The following is a 23,248-nucleotide window of genomic DNA, read 5'->3' on the forward strand; positions in this document are numbered from 1 at the left end:
CATAGTATAAATATATTTTTGTTTATATCAGTTCAGTTCAGTTCAGCTGCTCAGTTGGGTCCAACTCTTTGCAACCCCATGGACTGCAGCATGCCAGGCCTCCCTGTCTATCACCAACTCCCAGAGTTTACTCAAATTCATGCCTATTGAGTTGGTGATGCCATCCAACCATCTCATCCTCTGTTGTTCCCTTCTCCTCCCGACTTCAATCTTTCCCAGCATCAGGGTCTTTGCAAATGAGTCAGCTATTCGCATCAGGTGGCCAAAGTATTGGAATTTCAGTTTCAGCATCAGTCCTTCCAGTGAATATTCAGGACTGATTTCCTCTAGGATGGACTTGTTGGATCTCCTTGCAGTCCAAGGGACTCTCACGAGTCCTCTCCAACACCATAGTTCAAAAGCATCAATTCTTTGGCCCTCATCTTCCCTTATAGTCCAACTCTCACATCCATACATGACTACTGGAAAAACCATAGCTTTGACTAGACAGACCTTTGTAGGTTGGTCATAACTTTTCCTCCAAAGAGTAAACGTCTTTTAATTTCATGGCTGCAGTCACCATCTGCAGTGATTTTGAAGCCCCTAAAATTAAAGTCTGCCACTGTTTTCACTGCTTCTCCATCTATTTGCCATAAAGTGATGGGACCAGATGCCATGTCCTTTGTTTTCTGAATGTTGAGCTTTAAGTCAACTTTTTCACTCTCCTCTTTCACTTTCATCAGGAAGCTCTTTAGATCTTCTTCACTTTCTGCTATAAGAGTGGTGTCATCTGCATATCTGAAGTTACTGATATTTCTCCAAGCAATCTTGATTCCAGCTTGTGCTTCATTCAGCCCAGCATTTGTTTATATCACAAAGTATAAAAGCCATAAGGTAATACAAAATAAAAGTAATTTGATGTTATGTTTTAAAAAGGATATGAATGGAACTGACAACTTAAATTTTAAACATTTATGAGCTGAGTGGCAGAAAGGCCATGACATACTGGCTTGGACTGTTTTTCTCCAGAGATGAGTGAATCTCATACTTATGCCAGTGAACAAGTAAAGTCTCGTGCTTCTAGACAATGGCAAAAGAGAACATGTGCAACAACTACAAGCCAACGTGGAGAAAACCGTAAGTCCTATGTTCCATTTGTCTCTCAGTGTACTGAGGTGAATCTTAGAAATTGTGACTAAATTGATGATAAGCATTCAGTTTACTTTACCTTCATGAAGAAAGCAGAAATGAGATTCTCTTTCATATGCTATATGATCTTCCCTGGTAGCTCACATCCTATTGGAATATATAATAAAATTTAGCAGAAACTGTTGTGTTTAGAATCTTTTCATGCCCTAAAAATGATGAAATCATCATGATAATGAAGACAGTAATTTATAAGGGATTGCTGAACAACTAGACTTGTGTGTGTGTGTTCAGGTACTCTTTGCAACCCCATGGACTGTAGTCTGCCAGGAACCTCTGTCCATGGTATTTTCTAGGGACGAATACTGGAGTGGGTTGCTCCAGGGATCCAGGGGATCTTCCTAAGCCAGGGATCAAACCTGAGTCTCCTGCATTGGCAGACAGATTCTTTATCACTGGGTCACCTAGGAAGCCATGAAAAACTAGCCTTAAGGAGAAGTAAATAGAAATGGAAAACAGAAGGGAAATATCAAATTTCCTTCAGTTCAGTCCTTAAACACTATGGAGGAGATGACTTGACTGCTATTCACAGAAATGTTTCTGGGTGGTGAAGAAGGTATGCTCTCGTAACCAATCCAGAATATGGTGAAAAATAAAGCCTGAGATAGCTTACACAAAAGGAAAAACAGCAGGTTACTCTCACCTATAAATTTTGATTAAATGTTAAAAATAGGTTATCAAATAACATCATTTTACAATGATTAATTATAGGAATGAAACTGTGCACTATGTAATAATCAAAGTGGAAAGATTGTATGATAGTATACATAATGCTGAAAAGGTTTCAGATAAAAATAGATATGAATTCTTAATTTAAAAAACTTAATTTTAGAAACCTCTAAAATATAAGTACTGTCTTTAATATATTTTTTTCGAAAGCTACCATTATGCTTATGGCTAAATGGCAGCAGCATTTTCATTGTAGTTAGAAAAAGAGAAGAATTTTCATTATTATTACTGTTGAGTAATATTGATTGTTTTGCCAGTGCTAACATGAATTAACAGGAAAAGGAAGAGGTAAATGATATAAAATTGGAGTTAAAAGGCAAAATTAATATTATTTGAAAAAAAATGTGATTTAAAATATTTTTTAAGCCTTCACCTAAAATATTGCAAACAATAAGGGTATCTAGTAAGTGGACTTGATTGAAAATAAGACAAAAATCAATTGCCTTACTAACTACAAAAACAAGGAAAATGTGGTGAAAAGCAAATGCCATATACATAAAGCAAAATATCAGAAAAGAATAGCAGCACACTTTTAAATTGAAAACCCTAGAAATAAACTTACTCCTTTAAAATTGTACTGATGAACATAAAATAAGACATGTAATAGAAATAGGAACTATTCAAGGATAAAATATAGTTTAAAAATGTAAATTATGTCTCCATATTAAAGGAGAAAGGGATGACAGAGGATGAGATGGTTGGATGGCATCACCAACCGGATGCACGTGAGTTTGAGCAAGCTCCGGGTGTCGGTGATGGACAGGGAAGCCTGGCAAGCTGCATGTAGTCCATGAGATCACAGGCACGACTGAGTGAATGAACTGAACGGAATTTATACATTTAGTGTAATGCTATGGAAAAACCATTGTATCATATTTTTAAACTGACAGGTTCTTGGAAAGCTGCTATTAAAATTCTTAAGGCACATAACGGGGCTTCCCTAGTGGCTCAGACGATAAAGAATCAGCCTGCTAACGCGGAAGACCTGGGTTCACTCCCTGGGTTGGGAAGATTGACTGGAGGAGAGCATATCAACTCGATCTAGTATTCTTGCCTGGAGAGTCCCCATGGTCAGAGGAGCCTGCTGGGCTACAGTACCTGGGGTCGCAGAGTCTGACAGGACTGAGCGACTAAGCACAAGGCACATATGAAATGTAATGATAGGGAAAATCATCCGGAAAATGAAATATAATATTATATTGTGTGCACTAACAAATACTCAAGTATTTTACATATTAGAAAAGTTTACATATGTTTAAATGGAAACATAGACTTAAAAGTATAGGAATAAATGCAGGTACAAATTAGAATATATTATATGCTAAAGGTAGTGTTTCATATCAATGAGAACACATTGATTTATTGAGCAAATAAGTTAGAAATAGTCAGTGTCCACTTGGAAAATAAATTTTTTATAAGTTTAACTCCTACATAACTTAGTAAACAGACACACATACACACACATACACACACACACACATACACACACACACCCCTACCAGATAAACCAAATACAAAAGGAAACCACAAGATATCACAAAGGAACATGGGCATAACATATTTTATAAACTCAGAATAATGAAGGCACTTTTATTCATATCAGAAAAAGCATAAGCCATAAAGAAATGTTTGATTAAGTCAACCATTACCCATTTTGACATCCCAAAAGTATCATATGTAAAGTTAAAACAAATGGTATCTGGGACATGTATTTGCAAAGCATGTGGCATGAAGTGAACTAGTAATTTTAACCTGAAAAGAAAGAGACCAGACATAGACATCTCAGAGAAATTAAAAAAAAAAAAAAGCATTGTTTAACCTCATGAAAAAATGTTTAATCTTATTCATAGCAGGAAAAGGAAAGTTAGATTTTAAAAATAATATTTTGTATCAGATATATATATATATATACATATATATATACTTAAAATGTAGAGAAATAGAAATATTTGGTGTAAAGGAAAGTGTGAGGAAACAGGCTTTTGAATTTATTTTTGGTGCTACATAAATTGGTGTGACTTCTTTGGACTGAAACTTTCAATCATTACAAAAATTGAAAAAGCATGTGCCCTTTGATTAATTTCTCCTAGGCAAGTACTCAAAAAACATGCACAGATATGTGTGAAATATTACTCATATCATTATATCTAAAAGCAAAAACTAATAAATCATTTAGGTGTGTACTGGAAAAAAATAAACATCTGCCAATAATTAGATTTTGCCTGTATACTGATGAAACACAATGCAAGAAGCTAATTTTTTAAAAAATGACAAATTTTTAAGATATAATATGGAGTAATCACCAGGATATTTTTTTAATGTTCCCAGCATATTTTGTGTACTTCCTTGAACATGTGTTTTTAAAAGAAAGTTGAAGGAAACTGTCTGCATTTCTTATTACATCTGTGTGAAAATTTTTAAAATGATAACTGAGATTTATTCTAATGGAAGAAGGGGACTAGGGAACTTGAAGAAAGGAGTAAGAATGGATATTACATTTTTATACCCTTATTTTTAAATAATTTACAAAATACTTGTTTTACCTTTCCTGAGAAAAATAATCACAGAGAACTGATATCAACCCTCCCCCCTCAATTAAAAACAGTTCTAATATTCAAGTTAAACGGAAAGATAACAGAACCTTTTCTCATATTTCTCACTCTTGTTTTTGTCTTTGACAGCATCTCCATTTGTCCTTGCCAGATCCATTGCTATAGCCATGGGGATTCGTTTCATTGGAATGGTAATAATATGCAGTGCCATGATCATAACTTGTAAGTGATAATAGAAAAAATAATTAGCATCAATATTTATCTAACCATTGTAATGCATTAATTTGACTAGTATTCAGAGGCACAGAAATATAAACTAGTAATATTGAGTATATTTTTTATTGAGCTTATACTTTTGCTTAGACTATCATTACTAACAATATAAACTCATTCAATAACTATGATTATTTTAATAGCATTATTCAACCAAGAAGCTCCAATTTCTTTGAAAGGTAAGTGAAAATTTTCTGATATTTTGGTGCACAAACTGCATGCATCTATACATGGGTATAGGAACACATCTAATGGCATGAACAAGAAAGTGAATACAAAAATGATTAATTCTCCTCCATAATTCACTGTAGATATATTTATTTATAATGAGGAGGTACTTGTGAAAAGTAAAAGACATCTTTCCAGCATCCCTCCCTGTATAAATCTGTAGAGATATGTCCTTGGGCAGGATCATAATGAGTTAATTAACTTGAATTTTAGAGTTGAAATAAAAAAGGTATTTAACCTGTCCAGATAAAATCTGCTCTTATGTTCAGACCGGCTTCTTTACCCAGGTGGCACTAGTGGTAAAGAACCCAACTGCCAATGCAGGAGACATAAGAGAGATGCAGGTTAGATCCCCGGGGTGGGAAGATCCCTGGAGGAGGGCATGGCAACTCACTCCAGTATTCTTGCCTAGAGAATCCCATGGAAAGAGGAGCCTGGCAGGCTACAGTCCATGGAGTCACAAAGAGTCAGACACAACTAAAGAAACTGAGCATACACACACACATAATGTTCAGACATGCAGAATTAACAATGTATTCTACCTTTCTAGAAAATTACTGTGGTCCATGTCCTAAAAACTGGATATGTTATAGAAATAACTGCTACCAATTTTTTAATGAGAGCAAAAACTGGTACCAGAGCCAAGCTTCTTGTATGTCTCAAAATTCCAGTCTCCTGAAGATATACAACAAAGATGACCAGGTTGAGTATTTGTTTTAATTCCGCTTTCTATATTTAGTCTTAACATATGAACTGACTCACTGGAATATGAACCTGAAACACAAGAGAGGCACTAAGACTCAGATATAACAAACCCAAATCTTTCTGCATTAGAAATAAGAAAGCACAGAAATTTCAGGTATTTTGTATGTGGTGTTTAAGTCAGAATTATGCTAGTGGAGAGAATGCATTCCCCCAAGTGTTGGGGGAAATGGTTAAATGACTATGGCCTTGCGTTTATGAAATTCTGAACTCTGATTTTATTTGGGGTTTCAAACAGGATTTCTTTAAATTGGTGAAGTCGTATCATTGGATGGGACTAGTACAAGTTTCCACAAACGGTTCCTGGCAGTGGGAAGATGGCTCCATTCTCTTGCCCAACCTGTAAGTTTCCTTACCAACTGGAAGGAAATGTAATATTGTATTTCGTGTAATATTGCAACAAGGACTACCTATCTTCTGACTTCATTATATACTTGGGATTTGAAGCCCCTTGTACATCTTAGAATTGATCTGGGATGGCCTCATTTCTGTGTTACCCAAGGTTTTACTTTTAACAAAAAAAGATTTTACTCTCTGGAAATCATCTCATTTCAATATTTTTCAGGCTGCAAGTGCAAAATTTCATTTTTGCTAAAAGCAAAACAACTAGCACACCCAAGTTCTGTTTCTGAATATTATTATTTGTTGAGTGTGACTCGGTTTCCAGAAACTATGCAGAAATAACTACAGAGATTAATAAGGCTTAGAGTCTTCAAAAGCTTCACACTTCAGAGATACAGATATAAATGAATGAAGTGTAATCCAGTGTAATCAGTACCCTCGTGAAATGTGATGAGAGTAGGTGGGGAAAGCAAACACAGAAATTGAAGAAGCATATGAAAAAAAGTGAGAAAAATTGAGGCTTTAATGTACATAGATTGAGACCAACTAAGAGCAGTTACTAAAAAAAAAAAATCTTGATTTTTTTCCCCCTACAATGGCTAGTTTTTGCTATATTAACAAAGTTTGTTCTTTTTTCTTTTTAAATACATATACTATCAAACCTTGTACTTTACATTTTCTCAATTTCACACTGATGTAGAATCATTACTCTTTCTTCAACTTTCAATTTCCTGCTGGTTCCTAGTAGAAAACAAACCACCATTTGTTACATTAATTATATAACTACAAAATATTCAAGATCCTAGGACAAAATAGATATATAGATATAGCAATCTCTACACGGACTACCAGGCTTCCCAGGTAGCACTACTGGTAAAAAATCTGCCTGCCAATGCAGGAGACTTAAGAGACTTGGGTTCAGTCCCTGAGTTGGGACGATCCCCAGGAGGAGAGCACGGCAACCCACTCCAGTATTCTTGCCTAGAGAATCTCATAGACAGAGGAGCCTGGCGGGCTATAGTTCATGGGTTTGTAAAGAGTCAGAGAGGAATGATATGACTTAGCATGCATGCACACACACTTGGATATGTATATTAGAGGATTTCACAGTTTATTTTTATATTTTTACTGAGAAAAATTGCATATATCTGAAGAAGATTGTTTATTTTTGCACAAAACGAGACATTTGCCAACTTCTAAATTGAATTCTGAATTCATTTCTAAGTATTTGTTTTAATTTTTTTCTTTCATTTTGACTCACATACATAGATGAAAAGATTTCTGACTTTTCAAATTGACAAGTTTTTAATGTACAAAAAATAGTGACAAACTTTATAATAGAATGCAGTTTTTACTGTTATTATCTTAGTTGGCTGTATTTTGCATATCTATGAATTAAGAAAGAACACACATGGTCCTAAAATCTTCTAAAATGATATTATTTCAGTGTCTATATTTAAATATTATTTCATGTTTGTATTTCTACATTAACAAAGCTGTGAATATAATTTGTCCTTGTCTCTAATCTAGACTAACAGTGGTTGAAATGCAGAATGGAACCTGTGCAGTCTATGGCTCAAGTTTTAAAGCTTATACAGAAAATTGCTTAACTCCAAACACATACATCTGCATGCAGAGAACTGTGTAAAAGCTTATAATTAATAAAATATGAAGTATTCAAAGACTCAAAAGCCATTCGCCATACACTTCTTGAAGAAAACTTCAGAAGAAACTTCTATATAGTTACTGAATTTTTCCATGTATAGCATACAAAAAATTTTTGCAGGGAATAAAAACTAATAGATAAAGACAAAAAGGTACACATATACAATGGAGTAATACTCAGCCATAAAAAAGAACAAAACAGTACCATTTGTTGGGCCTAGATGGGCCTAGAGATTGTTATACTGAATGAAGACAGAGAAAGAAAATTATTGTATGAAATAGCTTATTTTGGAATGTAAATAATAAAGGACATAAATGAACTTATCTACAAACTAGAAACAGAATTACAGACCTAGAAAATGAATTTATGGTTACCTGGGAGTGGAAGGATACTTAACGGAGCTTGGGATTAACATGTACACACTGCTATATTTAAAATAAATAACCAACAAGAATCTACTGGTTAAAAAAATGGAAAGGGGACAAGAGAATGATATAGGTGAGATGTGATTGGCCATGTGTTGATAATTTTTCAAGCTAATTGGTGACTCCAAGGGGATTTATTACACTATTTATTCCAGTTTTGTGTATGTTTGAAATTTTCCATAATAAAAAGGTTTTTAAAATTTATTTTAAAAAGTAAAGCTTGGTGGAGGGTATATGAGATTTAATTTAATTTTCTATATTTGAAATTTTCAAAGTGAAATTTGAAAAATCAATAAATACACCCTCAAATCTTCAAAATTCCTCTACGAATTTAATAAAGTATATGACATGTTTGGCAGAAGTTGAATTATTCCTTGGAATAAGAATATGGCACTAATTGCTACAAAACTTAGAATATAAATAGTTGAATTTGAAGGAGACTTACAAGGCTTCTAGGGAAAAAGAACTCTATGCCTGAGTTGAAACCTGTAGAATGACTAGAAGCTGTCCGGGAAAATCATTTAGGGTACCAGAATTCTTGGCAAATGAAATGCTACATGCAAACATGTAGATGTTAGAAGAGTCTGTGACTAGGGAAAGCCAGTTTGGTGGAAGCAGAGTGATAGAGAAGACGAGGAACATAAGATGTGGTGGAGAGAGAAGCAGAGTAATAACTAGTAATAACTTTTTATTTTATTCTCTATTCTCAGGGCAATTACTCTTTGTGTGTTTTACAAAGGGCATTAAGAAGTGGGCTGAACAGCATTTTAGGTGGAAATTAGTATAAAATACCATGGAGAAAACTATTTATTTTCTACATAGCCAATCAAGGGCTGAGCAATGTCTTAGATCAACTTAAGTTTTTAAATCATTGCCTGAATTTGTATAATAGGCACCACCCAGAATTAAGGAAATGGCAACCCTCTCCAGTATTCTTGCCTGGAGAATCCTGTGGGCAAAGGAGCCTGGCTAGCTACAGTCCATGGGATCGCAAGAGTCAGACACGACTTAGTGACTAAGCCACCACCAACATTCAGGCATGTTTGCATTAAGATTTTATTATTAAAATTTTAAGTCATAAAAAGCATACAAAAAAGCACATATGTTAGCTTTGGAGAAATTAAGAAATTTAAATTGGGCTACTGAAACTAACAACAAAGAAGTTTTATGATATAGTGTATACAGTTTAGAGAAAGCACTGCTAAACGAACAATGGTAAAAACACTGTGGAAACTTAGAATTTAGTGAAAATGAAAACCCTAAGAGCAAAGCAACCACAGAAACTAGCTTTCATTCTGAGGGTTTTTAATAATCTGGGGGAACCTTAGTTTCTGTTTTAATGGTTGTGAAACAAGCCATAAAGTTCAGGGGCCACCTAACTAAAGGATTAAATACAAGTTTTCTTTCTAAACCTGGGACCTTCAAAGGCTGCAATCTCATATTGTTGTTGTTGTTTAGTCAATAAATCATTTCCAACTCTTTTGCAACCCATGGACTATAGCCTGCCATGCTCCTCTGTCCATGGGATTTCCCAAGTGAGAACACTGGAATGGGTTGCCATTTTCTTCTGAGGGAGTCTTTCAGACCCAGGACCAAACCCGCATTTCTTACATCTCCTGCACTGGCAGACAGGTTCTTCACCACGAGCCGCCAGGGAAGTCCAATCTCATATACTGAATAAGAAATAAAACTTGTATTTCAGGAAATAGTAACAATGACCCTTGCTAGTGAAGCAAATCAGAATATGTTACCCCAAATATGCCTCTTTGATATGAAAACCATTTTGAGCTAAAAATAATTAAGAAGTAACTTGAAATCACTACCTCAAATATATCTGCACCCAATTTTCATAGCATGGTTATTCAAAAAACCAAGACATGGATACGACCCAAGTGTCTGTCAACCATCAAACAAATGAGTGCATAAAGAAAGTGTGATACATAAACAAGGGAATACTATTCAGGTATATAGTGGAAGGAAATCTTATCATTTGCAACAACATCAGTGGACCTGGAATAAGCCAGACACAGACAAACACTATATGATCTCAGTTCTACGTGGAATCTAAAAAAGCCAAATTCATAGAAACAAAGAGTTGAATTATGGTTGCCAAGACCTAGTGGGAGGGAAAATGGTAAGATGTTGGTCACAGGTACAAATTTCCAATTATAAGGTGAATATGAATAAAACAGATAACTAATGAGAAGATATTGTATAGCACAGGGAATTCTACTTAATACACTGTGGTGACCTGAAGGGAAGGAAGTCTAAAAGGAAGGGGATTTATGTATATGTGTGGCTGATTCATTTTACTCTCCAGTAGAAACTAACAACATTGTAAAGCAACTATACTCTAATAAAATTAATTTTAAAAAGTAAAATAAAAAATATATAAGATGAATAAGTTCTGGGGACTTGCTATATAAGTTGGTTGCTAAAAGAGTAAATCTGAAATATTTTCATGCCATAACAAAAAAAAAATTGGTGATTATATGGAGTGATACATGTGTTAACTAAGCTTATTGTAGTACTCATTTCATAATATATGTGTGTAAAGCATCACATTTTACACCTTAAATGTATACAACATTATGTGTCAATTATATCTCAATAAAACCTGTGAGAGAAAAAAAAAAACTGTTGGTGGTTTCCTCTTATCATCTAAACAAAACAAAAAACAAACAGAAACAGCAAATACAGAAAACAAAGTCTCTCTACTCTTCTTTTTTCCATGTAAAGTCAGGCTATAAACTCTCATTTGACTGGAAACAGACCCTTTTTGCCCACTGACAGCACCAGACAAATCTTAAATCTTATTTCATTACTTTCCTCCCAGATATTTACCTTCCGACAGTTTGCTGCCCTGGGGAGCTTCAAATTGTTTATCTAATATCTCTCTACAGATTTATTGTCCTTTGTGATGCTACATAACCTGCACTTCTAAATCCTCACTTTGAACAACTCTTCCATTTAGGTTTCCCCCAAGTGATGTGCATTGCACGTGTTAGCAAACTTTGCAAATGATGTGCATTGCACGTGTTAGCAAACTTTTTCTCTTGTTAGTCAGTGTTTGATTCAAGAGACGCACGTGAAAACCTAAGATGGACAGTGGTCAAGTTTAGTCTTCCCTGCACTAGTCTTGACCTCTGATGAAAAAAGAAAGTAAAAATCTCCATTAAGCATTTGTAATCACAAATCAGCCCTCTTTTTTAGTTTATATCCCAAAGCCTGCCTGACAGCGAAGCCCAAGAGTATTGTATTCAAAAATTTATTTAAAGTGTTCAAGGTGAATAATGGTCTGCCTACTAACAATACTAATATCTTCCAAAAGAAAGCAGCTTCAATCCACTTATCAAAAAATTTTGAAAAATTATCTTCCAGATTTCTTGGACAAAGACAAATATTTAAGAGGGGAAGTGGGGAATGATCTAAGAGGGGAAGAGAGAGAACAAATATGATAATATTTTAACATAGAAGTAGTCTGGATAAAGGATATATATGTAAGTGTGTGCATATACTTTTTCAGGTTTTTTTGTGTGTGTCAAAATGCAAAGCTAAAAGAAACAAACAAAAAAACCCTGCAGTCATCCTTGAAGTCCCTCTTTCTCTTTCATACCACATCTAATATATCAGTAAATCTGAACACTGCTCATATATACATCAGCCTTCATTTATCACCTTTATTACTATCAGACCTGCTGCTATTGATGAATTGCCAAAAATTGATTTTCCTTAAAGATTTTTATTTTACCTTAATCTTTGAAAGATATTTTTACTGGATATGAAATATTATTTTGGTAGGGTTTTTTTTTTTTTGTCATTTTCAAAGTGAAATAGCATTAAATTCTGCCTTCCCTTATTTCTGTTAACTGCTTGGATTACTGATGTTCTCTTTCTTTGGCTATTATTGGTATTTTTCTCTTCAACTTTGTTGTCAGCATTTTGACTATAATATGCCTTGTTACGGGTTTCCCTGGTGGCTCAGGGGTAAACAATCAGCCTGCAATGCAGGAGTCCCAAGAAACACAGGTTCCATCCCTGGGCCCAGAAAATCCCCTGGAGGAGGGCGTTGCAACCACTCCAGTATTCTTGCCTGGAGAATCCCATGGACAGTTTGGTGGGCAGCAGTGTGTGCATATACTTTTGGTCACAAAGAGTCAGACATGGCTGAAGAACTTGGCACATGTGCCTTGGTACGGTTTTGCTTTTGTTTATACTGACGTTTTGTTTTGTTGGGACGATGAGGGGTGAGGGGGGTGTTACTGGTTCCGTTCTTTTTCTACTCTTGCCTCAAGACTCTGGTTCTATATAAATTTGTCTTGTTGAGTGTGTGACCTATTTTGTTCTTCTATAGACCTGGTTTTCTTTTTCTACTTCATGTTGTCTCTTTGCTTGAGTTTGTGTATTTTTATATTGACCAGTCTTTGAGTTCACCAGTACTGTATTTTCCACTTCAAATTGATATTTAATTTATCCCGAGTTTGTTTTTTTTTTTAATTTAATTTATTTATTTTGATTGGAGGCTAATTACTTTACAATATTGTGTTGGTTTTGCCATACATCAACATGAATCCGCTACTGGTGTACACATGTTCCCAATCCTGAAACCCCTTCCCACCTCTCCCCATACCATCCCTCTGGTTCATCCCAGTGCACCAGTCCCAAGCATCCTGTATCCTGCATCGAACCTGGACTGGTGATTCATTTCTTATATGATATTATAAATGTTTCAATGACATTCTCCAAAATCATCCCACCCTCTCCCTCTCCCACAGAGTCCAAAAGACTGTTCTATACATATGTGTCTCTTTTGTTCTCTCGCATAGAGGGTTATCGTTAATGGCTTTCTAAATTCCATATATCTGTGTTAGTATAGTGTATTGGTGTTTTTCTTTCTGGCTTACTTCACTCTGTATAATAGGCTCCAGTTTCATCCACCTCATTAGAACTAATTTAAATGTATTCTTTTTAATGGCTGAGTAATACTCCATTGTGTATATCCCCTGAGTTTTTAATTTCAGATATTACAGCTTTAGAATCTCCATTAGGTTGTTTTTGGAGACAAAAAAAAAAAAATTCTGGTGATGTTTTTAACACATCTTAATTACATCTATTCTTGTCTATTTTTTTAAATAATTTTTAAACACATTTATCATAGTATGGGCTTCCCTTGTGGCTCAGCTAGTAAAGAATCCACTTGCAATGTGGGACCTGGGTTCAATCCCTGGATTGGGAAGTTCCCCTGGAGAAGGGAATGGCTACCCACTCCAGTATTCTGGCCTGGAGAATTCCATGGACTGTACATGACTGAGTGACATGGCTACTGGCTACTATCACAGTATAGAATTATTTAAAGTTCTAGTCTGGTAACACCACTTATGAACTGTTTGTGTATCTGACTTGTGTGTGTGTGTATAGATTGTTCTTGATTATTGCTAATATTTTCCTGCCTTTTTGGAAGTCTTGTGATTTTTTGATTGTATGTCAAATACCATGTATAAAACAACCACATTGGTCCAGATGATGTTAACTTTCACCATAAAGTGATTCATCTTTTAATTTTCTTTAAAGTGGATAGGCTGGGAATGTGTTACTTTAATTAGGGAATTAGAGGGATTAAGTTTAAGTAACACTTTAGTTGTGGGCTTCCCTGGTGGCTCAGGTGGTAAAGAATCTGCCAGCAAAACCTGGTTCAATCCCTGTGTTGGGAAGATGCCCTAAAGAAGAGAATGGCAACCCACTCCAGAATTCTTGCCTGGAGAATCCCATGGACAGGGGAACCTGGTGGGCTATAGTCCTTTGGGTCCCAAAGAGTCAGATATAACTAAGTGACTAACACTTTCATTTTCACAGTTATTTTATCTCTGTAATCTATGAGAAAGTCAGTTCTTCTCTTATTTTCATTTCAATTACTTACCATCTTACTACACACAGCATCAAATTTTGGTAGATATCTTGAGGGTCTTACCAGTCATGTATGTGAGATCCTACTATTCTTGGACTTCCCTGGTGGTGCAGTGGATAGGAATCCACCTGCCAATTCAGGGGACACGGGTTTGATCCCTGGTCCAGGAAGATTCCACATGCCCTGGAGCAGCTGAGCCTGTGCACCACAACTATTGAGCCCACAGTCTAGAGCCTGCAAGCTACAACTACTGAAGCTTGTGTGCCTGAAGTCTGTGCTCCACCTCAAGAGAAGCTACCACAGTGAGAAGTTGGTGCACTGCAACTACACAATAGCCCCCACTCTCTGCAACTAGGGAAAGCCCATGTGCATCAATGAAGACTCAGTACAACCAAAAATAAATAAAATAAATGTTTAAGACTCTACTATTCTTCAGCTTTGTCATCCCACCTCCACTTTTAAACAGTAAAATCTCCAATTCTTTTTATGTGTGTGTGTTCTGAAGCTATGCCTTCCTTCTACTAAAGGACAAACTTGCTTTTAAACTTGTTTTTTAGCTATTCCCAGACTCATTGTCACAGGTGTGACCTTGGTGCAGGTCTCCAATCTTGGTTCACTACTCCATCCATGGCTTCTATATACTGTTTTTTGTTTGTTTATTGCCAGGATTCAGCCCTGGTGGATCCAGGGAATTCGAAGGGTGGACAGAGTCGGGGAGGAGAGATTTATATAATTAGAAATATAAGATTAGATTAGGAAAGAATAGTGTAGTAGGAAAATTGGTGGAGAAAAGAGGCTGAATAACTTGGGTTACATGGAGAACTAATAAAACCTCGAGACAAGAGGTTTGCACCATCTACATTAGGCCACTGGCACCCGTTTGAATAGTGGAGGGTGCCCCGCCTTGGGCTCCCTCTCACGTGGGTCTTAGAAGCCAGGGCAAGTAAGTAGACACGGCAAGCCTCCACGCCCCAGATGGGAATTCAGCCAGAAAATACAGTAAAGAAGACACGGGGTGACCAAGCTGCTTTGGTGAGCGAGGCCCAATAACTTTATTTTTTAAAAGGACTTTTATACCTTTCCCACAAACGATGTTGTGTACACTGTCTTCTGGCCTTGGAGGCCCATGAAACATTTTAAGACCCTCTTTTGATAAAGGCTGTTCAACCAGAAAACTTATTTTCCCTTGAAGTGTTTTTTCTTTATATTTCTAATCTATGTCAGCCTCAGAAAGTATCAAACAAAGTTACATTTTCAGGAAGCAAAGGTGCAGTAAGTTACAACGAAGAAAGAACCAATTAGCTCAAAAGTCTGATGTGGTTAGTTTCAAGGCTCCACTTGTTTTTTCTTACATTCTATGTTAACAAATGTGCTCTCAGGTGCACAGTGGATAAGAGATATGGGAACTTAGCAACAAGCATTGGCTCAACAGAGAAATCTTACACCAGCACTACTCTAATAACTTTTAACTCTTTGAAAGGCTTTATGTTTTAGGCTTCCCGTGCCTCTCACATTTGAGGGGCTGTAAACAATCACATGCATAGTTGTAAAAGTCCGGGTAAGGCAAGTTAGAGAGCCAGCAGAGGGGTTTTTGGATTGAAACACTCTTATTATGCCCAGGAGACTTATTATCTAAAAGCTCTAAATTAACTTTTCCCTAAAAAAAGGTGGTGGGGGGACAGCCCCCTGTTAATGTGAGAAGAGTAGGTGAAAAGCATAATATAGTAAAGCAGGCAGACTCTGATTTTGGGGTTAGATGCTCAGGAAATTCCAGGGGGAACCCCTGAAGCCTGATCCCCACCTTTGTGTTTTGTCAGGCTTCCTTCCTCATGACCTTTGCCACGGGTGGGATTCCTCACGCTGACTCCCGGCAGTTTATAACTCTTTCTACTGGTTAGTCTTTGCTTCCTAAACAGTAGGAAAACTTTGGGGGGTTTCTCTTTTTTTTTCCCCCTCAGAATCTTTTGACTTTGTTTCAAAGTCTTGTCTCAGTTTTATCTCAGACTTTAACAAATGGCTTGTGGGAAAGGTGACAATTTGAGGATCTTCAAATCTCTAATATTGTCATTTTAGTCTATGTAACCACTGAAAGCTTTTCAGGTTCTCTTTCTTTGATCGTAGGCTGTCTGCTTTGGCCAAGATCTGATCCACACACACAAAAACAGTAGCAACAGTGACAAATTGATAACTAATCCTCCCTATTCTGGAATTTAAACTAATTTAATGTGGGAGATATGGGTTCCATTCCTCTGTTGAGAAGATCCCCTGGAGGAGGGCATGGCAACCCACTCTAGTATTCTTGCCTGGAGAATCCCCATGAACAGAAGAATGTGGGCTACAGTTCATGGTGTTACAAAGAGTGGGACAAACTGAACAACTAAGCACAGTAATCCTTCTGTAGACCTTTAATGCCTTAAAAATGTATTTTAAAAAATTTAAAAAAGTCTTTCTTTTCCTGTTTTGACTTTTTTTGTCTACATTATATCTGGAAGCAGAAATGTACATTTTGAGTCTCTGTTATATTACCGTATCCTCCTTCATTTCACTCAGGCTTTCCTAGAATAACCATTTTAAAATTATTATTAAAATTGTGCCACTATATTTCTATGAACTAGAAATTTTATTTTGGTATATTTTTTAGAGAAATTGTGCTCCTTAGGTATCTAACAATTTTTGTCTGTGGCCCATGTCATCTGGCAGTTTTAGCAACCTTGTTTGTGATTGTGTATGGATTTGGATTCTCTGCTCTATCTTTTTTAAAAAATCAATTTTTATTGGAGTATAGTTGCTTTACAATGTTGTGTTGGTTTCCTCTGTACAGCAAAGTAATTCAGCTAAACATAAATATATATCCCCTCTTTTTTGGACTTCCTTCCCATTTAGGTTGTTACCACAGAGCATTGAATAGAGTTCCTTGTGCTATACAGTAGGCTCTCAAATCTTGGGTGAGTTTAAAGATTGAAAATACCCTAAAGAAGTCAAGAATTTCTCACAGTTTGCAAAGATTTGTGTTTTCTGTTTTTTTTCTTCCTCTAGGATTATATCAAACTGTTTTCCCCTTCCATCTCTGGGATTCAGTCACGCTGATCTTCATTCCGCCTGCAGTTTGGTTGTTTCTTTTTTGTCTCTGAAATACTCTTAACTCCCAGATCCTTTTCCTTTTTTTTTAAATAAAATTATTTATTTCTCAACTCTCCATATCAGGAAGTTCTTCACTAAATTCTCAGTCTAGATCAAATTCTTTGTTATAATCTGATAACTACTTTTTCACTTTTCACTATTTTTCCCCCTTTCTAAGAACTTATTTTATTTACATTATGCAGCTACCAATGTATCTGTCCTCTCATTTAGTTTGAAAGCTCTATGAAAGTAGACATAGTTCTTTGATTTGTACAAATGTGGATCTCCAGTCCTTAAAACTCAGTCCTGACCAGTGACAGGAAAAAAATTCTTGTTTTTGAATGAAATAAACACTATTTATTCCACTCCAGCTGAGACTATCCATTTTCATTCATTGTATTGATAATCTGGCTCTCTATAACCACTTTTAAACCATTATTTTCTAGCTTATCAAAAATGCAATTTTTCTTTGAGATTCATTTTATGAGACAATTTTATCTTCTTCAGTTCAGTTCAGTCACTCAGTCATGTCCAACTCTTTGAGAACCCATGAACTGCAGCATGCCAGGCCTCCCTGTCCATCACCAACTCCCGGAGTCCACCCAAATCCATGTCCATTGAGTTGGTGATGCCATCCAACCATCTCATCCTCTGTTGTCTCTTTCTCCTCCTACCTTCAATTTTTCCCAGCATCAGGGTCTTCTTACTTAACTATTTATTTCTCTGATAGATGACCATAATAAGGCAAAGAAAGAATTGTGTTTTATATAAAATTAAAAGCATAAGGCTAAAGTGATAAAATTTATTTTGAAAGTACTGGAAGACCTGAATAAAACTTGATTTATTTAGTATCTCTTTCCCAGTAATAGAGGAATTTCCTTCATACTTCTATCTCAATAATGTTCCCTCATATTCTTTATTTTCTCTATACTATCCAATGTTGAGCTTTCCCTGTGGGTCAGTGGTAAAGAATGTGCTTGGAATGCAGGAGACGTGAGTCTGATTTGTGGGTCAGGAAGATCTCTGGAGAAGGAAATGGTAGCCCACTCCAGTATTCTTGCCTGGGAAATCCCATGGACAGAGGAGCCTGGCAGACCAGAGTCCATGGGGTCACAAAAGAGTCAAACACAACTTAGAAATTAAAAAACAATTATCCAATGTTACTAAAATACTGTTTATTGTATCAATCCTGTTGCAAATTATGGATTAAAGTTGAAGAATAACATATAGACTTCAATGTTTAATGACATCTATTTTTAGCTAAACACGTTTTTACATAGTTGAAGTCATCTCACTGGAAATCTCAGGCACTTTATCTAATCTGAATATATTGTCTTCTTACAGATACAATAACCACTACTATGGCAATCTTCAGCAATTATCTGGCCGTATTTTATGTGTGCACATTTATTATTAGCATTCTCATGTCCTGGAAGTTGAAGCCTAGAAAACAAAATACTTTCCATTAAGTTCTGAAATTGCTTTATGTATCAATTGTACTTTTTAAATTCATAATACTTTGACATACTTATAAAAAAGTAGAAACATCATTTTCCCAGTTCTCTAATAATAAAATAATGAATATTTTGTCATCTGAAATTTAATATTAAATCTAGAATTGGGATGTTAATAATGCCTTCAATTCTGACTTTCATCTCTTGACCTCAGATAATTTCAAAGTATCTTCCATCTTCACAGGGGTCTACTATATTTTGTTTATACATTAGTGTTTTGGTAAACATTTTATTATATATACAGCAAAAAAAAAAAAATGGTCATGAATCATTAATGACAATTCATTCTCTCCTGGGAATATTTACGCCAGAGCAAACATCAGATTCCTCTTTACTAATAAGTCTAGAAAATAGTTTTAAAAGATTAAATATTTGGATATGTCAGTGAGAATCAGAGCAATTTATAAACATTTAAAGAAATATATCACATAATTCCTGAAAAGGGGCATGCATTTACAGCAATTAGAAATGAATATATAATCACTCAGAATTTTAAGTAAATTCAAAATTTTAATTTAACACAAATTATGTTAGAAAATCATGTCTGTTAAAAATGGATATATTAGAAGAAATCTTGCATATTTTAGTCATAATATTTTATGGTAGAAATAATATTTTAATTTTGATTTTATTTTATTTACTTTTATATTATTATTATTTTTAATTTTAGGCAAGCTACATGGCACACAGCTTAGTTCCCCAACCAGGGATGAAACCCATATGCCCTGCAGTGGAAGCACAGAGTCTTAACCACTGGACTACCAGGGAAGTCCTGAAATCACATTTTTAAATTAGATTCATCTATTTAAAATTTTATTTGACATTAATTTACTGTTAAGATCTGGGGTAGGAGAGGAAAGAGGAGGAGGAAGGAGAGATAACTTTATTTTCTTAAAGAACCACACATTTTTCACATGCTTAATTTATCAATTACTGTATTTTCACAAATATGCTATGATGTGGGTTCTATTATTCATCACATCTTATAGAAAATGGAATAGAAACCAAAACAGAATGTTTGGATAAAAGACTATGATCCTAATGGCAGAGCCAAGACATCAATCCAAGACACTTAAGAGCTTGCACTATCAATTGCCTACTATATTTTAAACTGTGGAGCTTAAAACTGGGCAACAAGAGTATTGGCAGTTCAGTATTTCCCATGGTCTTGCTAAACTGGTTTTTACACAATTATGTATGTGCACTAGTATATATTTTATATCTCCACTTCCAGATACCCTAATGAAATCATGGGAATTGAAGCCAATAAATCCTTTTTTAATGTAGGAAGTAGCTTGAATAAATATTAGTCATTCAGTCATGTCTGACTCTTTGTGACCCCATGGACTGTAGCCTTCCAGGCTACTCTGGCCATGGGATTCTCCAGGCAAGAATACTGAGTTGATTTGCCATTTCCTTCTCCAGGGGATCTTCCAGACCCAGGAATTGAATCCAGGTCTCCTGCATTGCAGGAAGATTCTTTACCATCTGAGCCACGATCCAAGCCAAAGGTTGAATAGAATTCATCAATAAAGTTTAAGCCCACCCAGAACTTCAAAATGTGTCCTTAATTGGAAATAGCTTCTTTGTAGATGCAATTAAGATTAGTGTCATGAAGTCACAAACATAGAGAACAGACTTACGGACACGGGGAGACAGGGAGAAAGGAGAGAGTAGGGTGTATGGAGAGAGTAACATGGAAACTTACATTACTATATTTAAAATAGATAGCCAATGGGAATTTGCTGTATGACTCAGGGAATTTGAACTGGGGCTCTGCAAATATATAGAGATATAGATGGGGAGGTAGATGGAAAGGAGGTTCAAGAGGGAAGGGACATTTGTATACCTATGACTGATTCATGTTGATGTTTGGCAGAAACCAAGACAATTCTGTAAAGCAAATCCCCTTCAATTTAAAAATAAATACATTTACATTTATGTCTTTAATCCATTTTGAGTTCATCTTTGTGTATGATGTTAGGAAGTGTTCTAATTTCATTCTTTTACATGTAGCTATTCATGACATTGTACAGGAAACAGGAATCAAGAACATCCCAAAGAAAAAGAAATGCAAAAAAGCAAAAAGCCTGTCTGAGGAGACCTTAAAAATAGCTGTGAAAAGAAGGTAAGTGAAAAGCAAAGGGGAAAAGGAAGATATACCCATTTGAATGCAGAATTCCAAAGAATAGGAAGGAGAGATAAGAAATCCTTCCTCAGCGATCAATGCAAAGAAATAGAAGAAAACAACAGAATGGAAAAGACTAGATATCTCTTCAAGAAAATGAGAGATACCAAGGGAACATTTCATGCAAAGATGGGCTCAATAAAGGATAGTAATGGTAAGGACTTAACAGAAGCAGAAGATATTAAGAAGATGTGGCAAGAATACACAGAAGAACTATTTAAAAAAGACCTTCATGACCCAGATAATCACGATGCTGAGATCACTCACCTAGAGCCAGACATTCTGGAATGTGAAGACAAGTGGGCCTTAGGAAGCATCACTATGGACAAAGCTAGTGGAGGTGATGGAATTCTAGTTGAGCTATTTCAAATCTTGAAAGATGATGCTGTGAAAGTGCTGCACTTACTACGCCAGCAACTTTGGAAAACTCAGCAGTAGCCACAGGACTGGAAAAGGTCAGCTTTCATTCCAATCCCAAAGAAAGGCAATGCAAAAGAATGCTCAAACTGCTGCACAATTGCATTCATCTCAAATGCTAGTAAAGTAATGCTCAAAATTTTCCAAGCCAGGCTTCAGCAATACGTAAGCCGTGAACTTCCAGATGTTCAAGCTGGTTTCAGAAAAGACAGAAGAACCAGAGATCAAATTGCCAACATTTGCTGGATCACTGAAAAAGCAAGAGAGTTCCAGAAAAACAACTATTTCTGCTTTATTGACTATGCCAAAGCCTTTGACTGTGTGGATCACAATAAACTGTGGAAAATTCTGAAAGAGATGGGAATGCCAGACCACCTGACCTGCCTCCTGAGAAACCTGTATGCAGGTCAGGAAACAACAGTTAGAACTGGACATGGAATAACAGACTGGTTTCAAATAGGAAAAGGAGTACGTCAAGACTGTATCTTGTCACCCTGCTTATTTAACTTATATGCAGAGTACATGATGAGAAACGCTGAGTTGGAGAAAGCACAAGCTGGAATCAAGATTGCCAGGAGAAATATCAATAATATCAGATATGCAGATGACACCACCCTTATGGCAGAAAGTGAAGAACTAAAGAGCCTCTTGATGAAAGTGAAAGAGGAGAGTGAAAAAGTTGGCTTAAAGCTCAACAGTCAGAAAACTAACATCATGGCATCTGGTCCCATTGCTTCGTGGCAAATGGATGGGGAAACAGTGGAAACGGTGGCTGACTTTATATTTCTGGGCTCCAAAATCACTGCAGATAGTGATTGCAGCCATGAAATTAAAAGACACTACTCCTTGGAAGGAAAGCTATGACCATCCTAGACAGCATATTAAAAAGTAGAGACATTACTTTGCCAACAAAGGTCTGTCTAGTCAAGGCTATGGTTTTTCCAGTGGTCATGTATGCATGTGAGAGTTGGACTATAAAGAAAGCTGAGTGCAGAAGAATTGATGCTTTTGAACTGTGGTGTTAAAGAAGACTCTTGAGAGTCCCTTGAACTGTAAGGAGATCCAACCAGTCCATCCTAAAGGAGATCAGTCCTGGGTGTTCATTGGAAGAACTGATGTTGTAGCTGAAACTCTGATACTTTGGCCACCTGATGCGAAGAGCTGATTCGTTTGAAAAGACCCTGATGCTGGGAAAGATTGAGGGCAGGAGGAGAAGGGGATGACAGAGGATGAGATGGTTGGATGGCATCACTGACTCAATGGACATGGGTTTGGGTGGACTCCGGGAATTGGTGATGGACAGGAACGTTGGCGTGCTGCAGTTCATGGGGGTGCAAAAAGTCGGACACAACTGAGTGACTGAACTGAACTGAACATTTAGGTCTTTAATCCATTTTGAGTTTATCTTTGTGTATGGTGTTCAGTTCAGTTCAGTTGCTCAGTCGTGTCCGACTCTTTGCGACCCCATGAATTGCAGCACACCAGGCCTCCCTGTCCATCACCAACTCCTGGAGTTCACTCAAACTCACGTCCGTCGAGTCGGTGATTCCATCCAGCCATCTCATCCTCTGTCAACCCCTTTTCCTCCTGCCCCCAATCCCTCCCAGCATCGGAGTCTTTTCCAATGAGCCAACTCTTCACATGAGGTGGCCAAAGTGTTGGAGTTTCAGCTTTAGCATCATTTCTTCCAAAGAACACCCAGGGCTAATCTCCTTCAGAATGGACTGGCTGGATCTCCTTGCAGTCCAAGGGACTCTCAAGAGTCTTCTCCAACACCGCAGTTCAAAAGCATCAATTCTTCAGCGCTCAGCTTTCTTCACAATCCAACCCTCACATCTCATCCATGACTACTGGAAAAACCATAGCCTTGACTAGACGGACCCTTGTTGGCACAGTAATGTCTCTGCTTTTGAATATGCTATCTAGGTTGGTCATAGCTTTC

The 23,248-nt window shown here is 36.4% G+C and overlaps 1 protein-coding gene across 1 annotated transcript; it reads left to right on the top strand.

The window, feature by feature from the left end:
- The first annotated feature begins 1,010 nt into the window (after positions 1 to 1,010).
- KLRK1 (killer cell lectin like receptor K1) lies at positions 1,011 to 7,719 on the top strand. The gene is made up of 6 exons (XM_052641261.1): positions 1,011 to 1,116; positions 4,596 to 4,688; positions 4,883 to 4,918; positions 5,518 to 5,669; positions 5,968 to 6,071; positions 7,602 to 7,719. The coding sequence occupies exons 1-6, from the start codon at positions 1,011 to 1,013 to the stop codon at positions 7,717 to 7,719; spliced, it is 609 nt and encodes a 202-aa protein (XP_052497221.1).
- Positions 7,720 to 23,248: the final 15,529 nt, after the last annotated feature.

The sequence above is a fragment of the Budorcas taxicolor genome, chromosome 5 (genome assembly GCF_023091745.1).
Source record: "Budorcas taxicolor isolate Tak-1 chromosome 5, Takin1.1, whole genome shotgun sequence".
In the NCBI taxonomy this organism is placed as follows: domain Eukaryota; kingdom Metazoa; phylum Chordata; class Mammalia; order Artiodactyla; family Bovidae; genus Budorcas; species Budorcas taxicolor.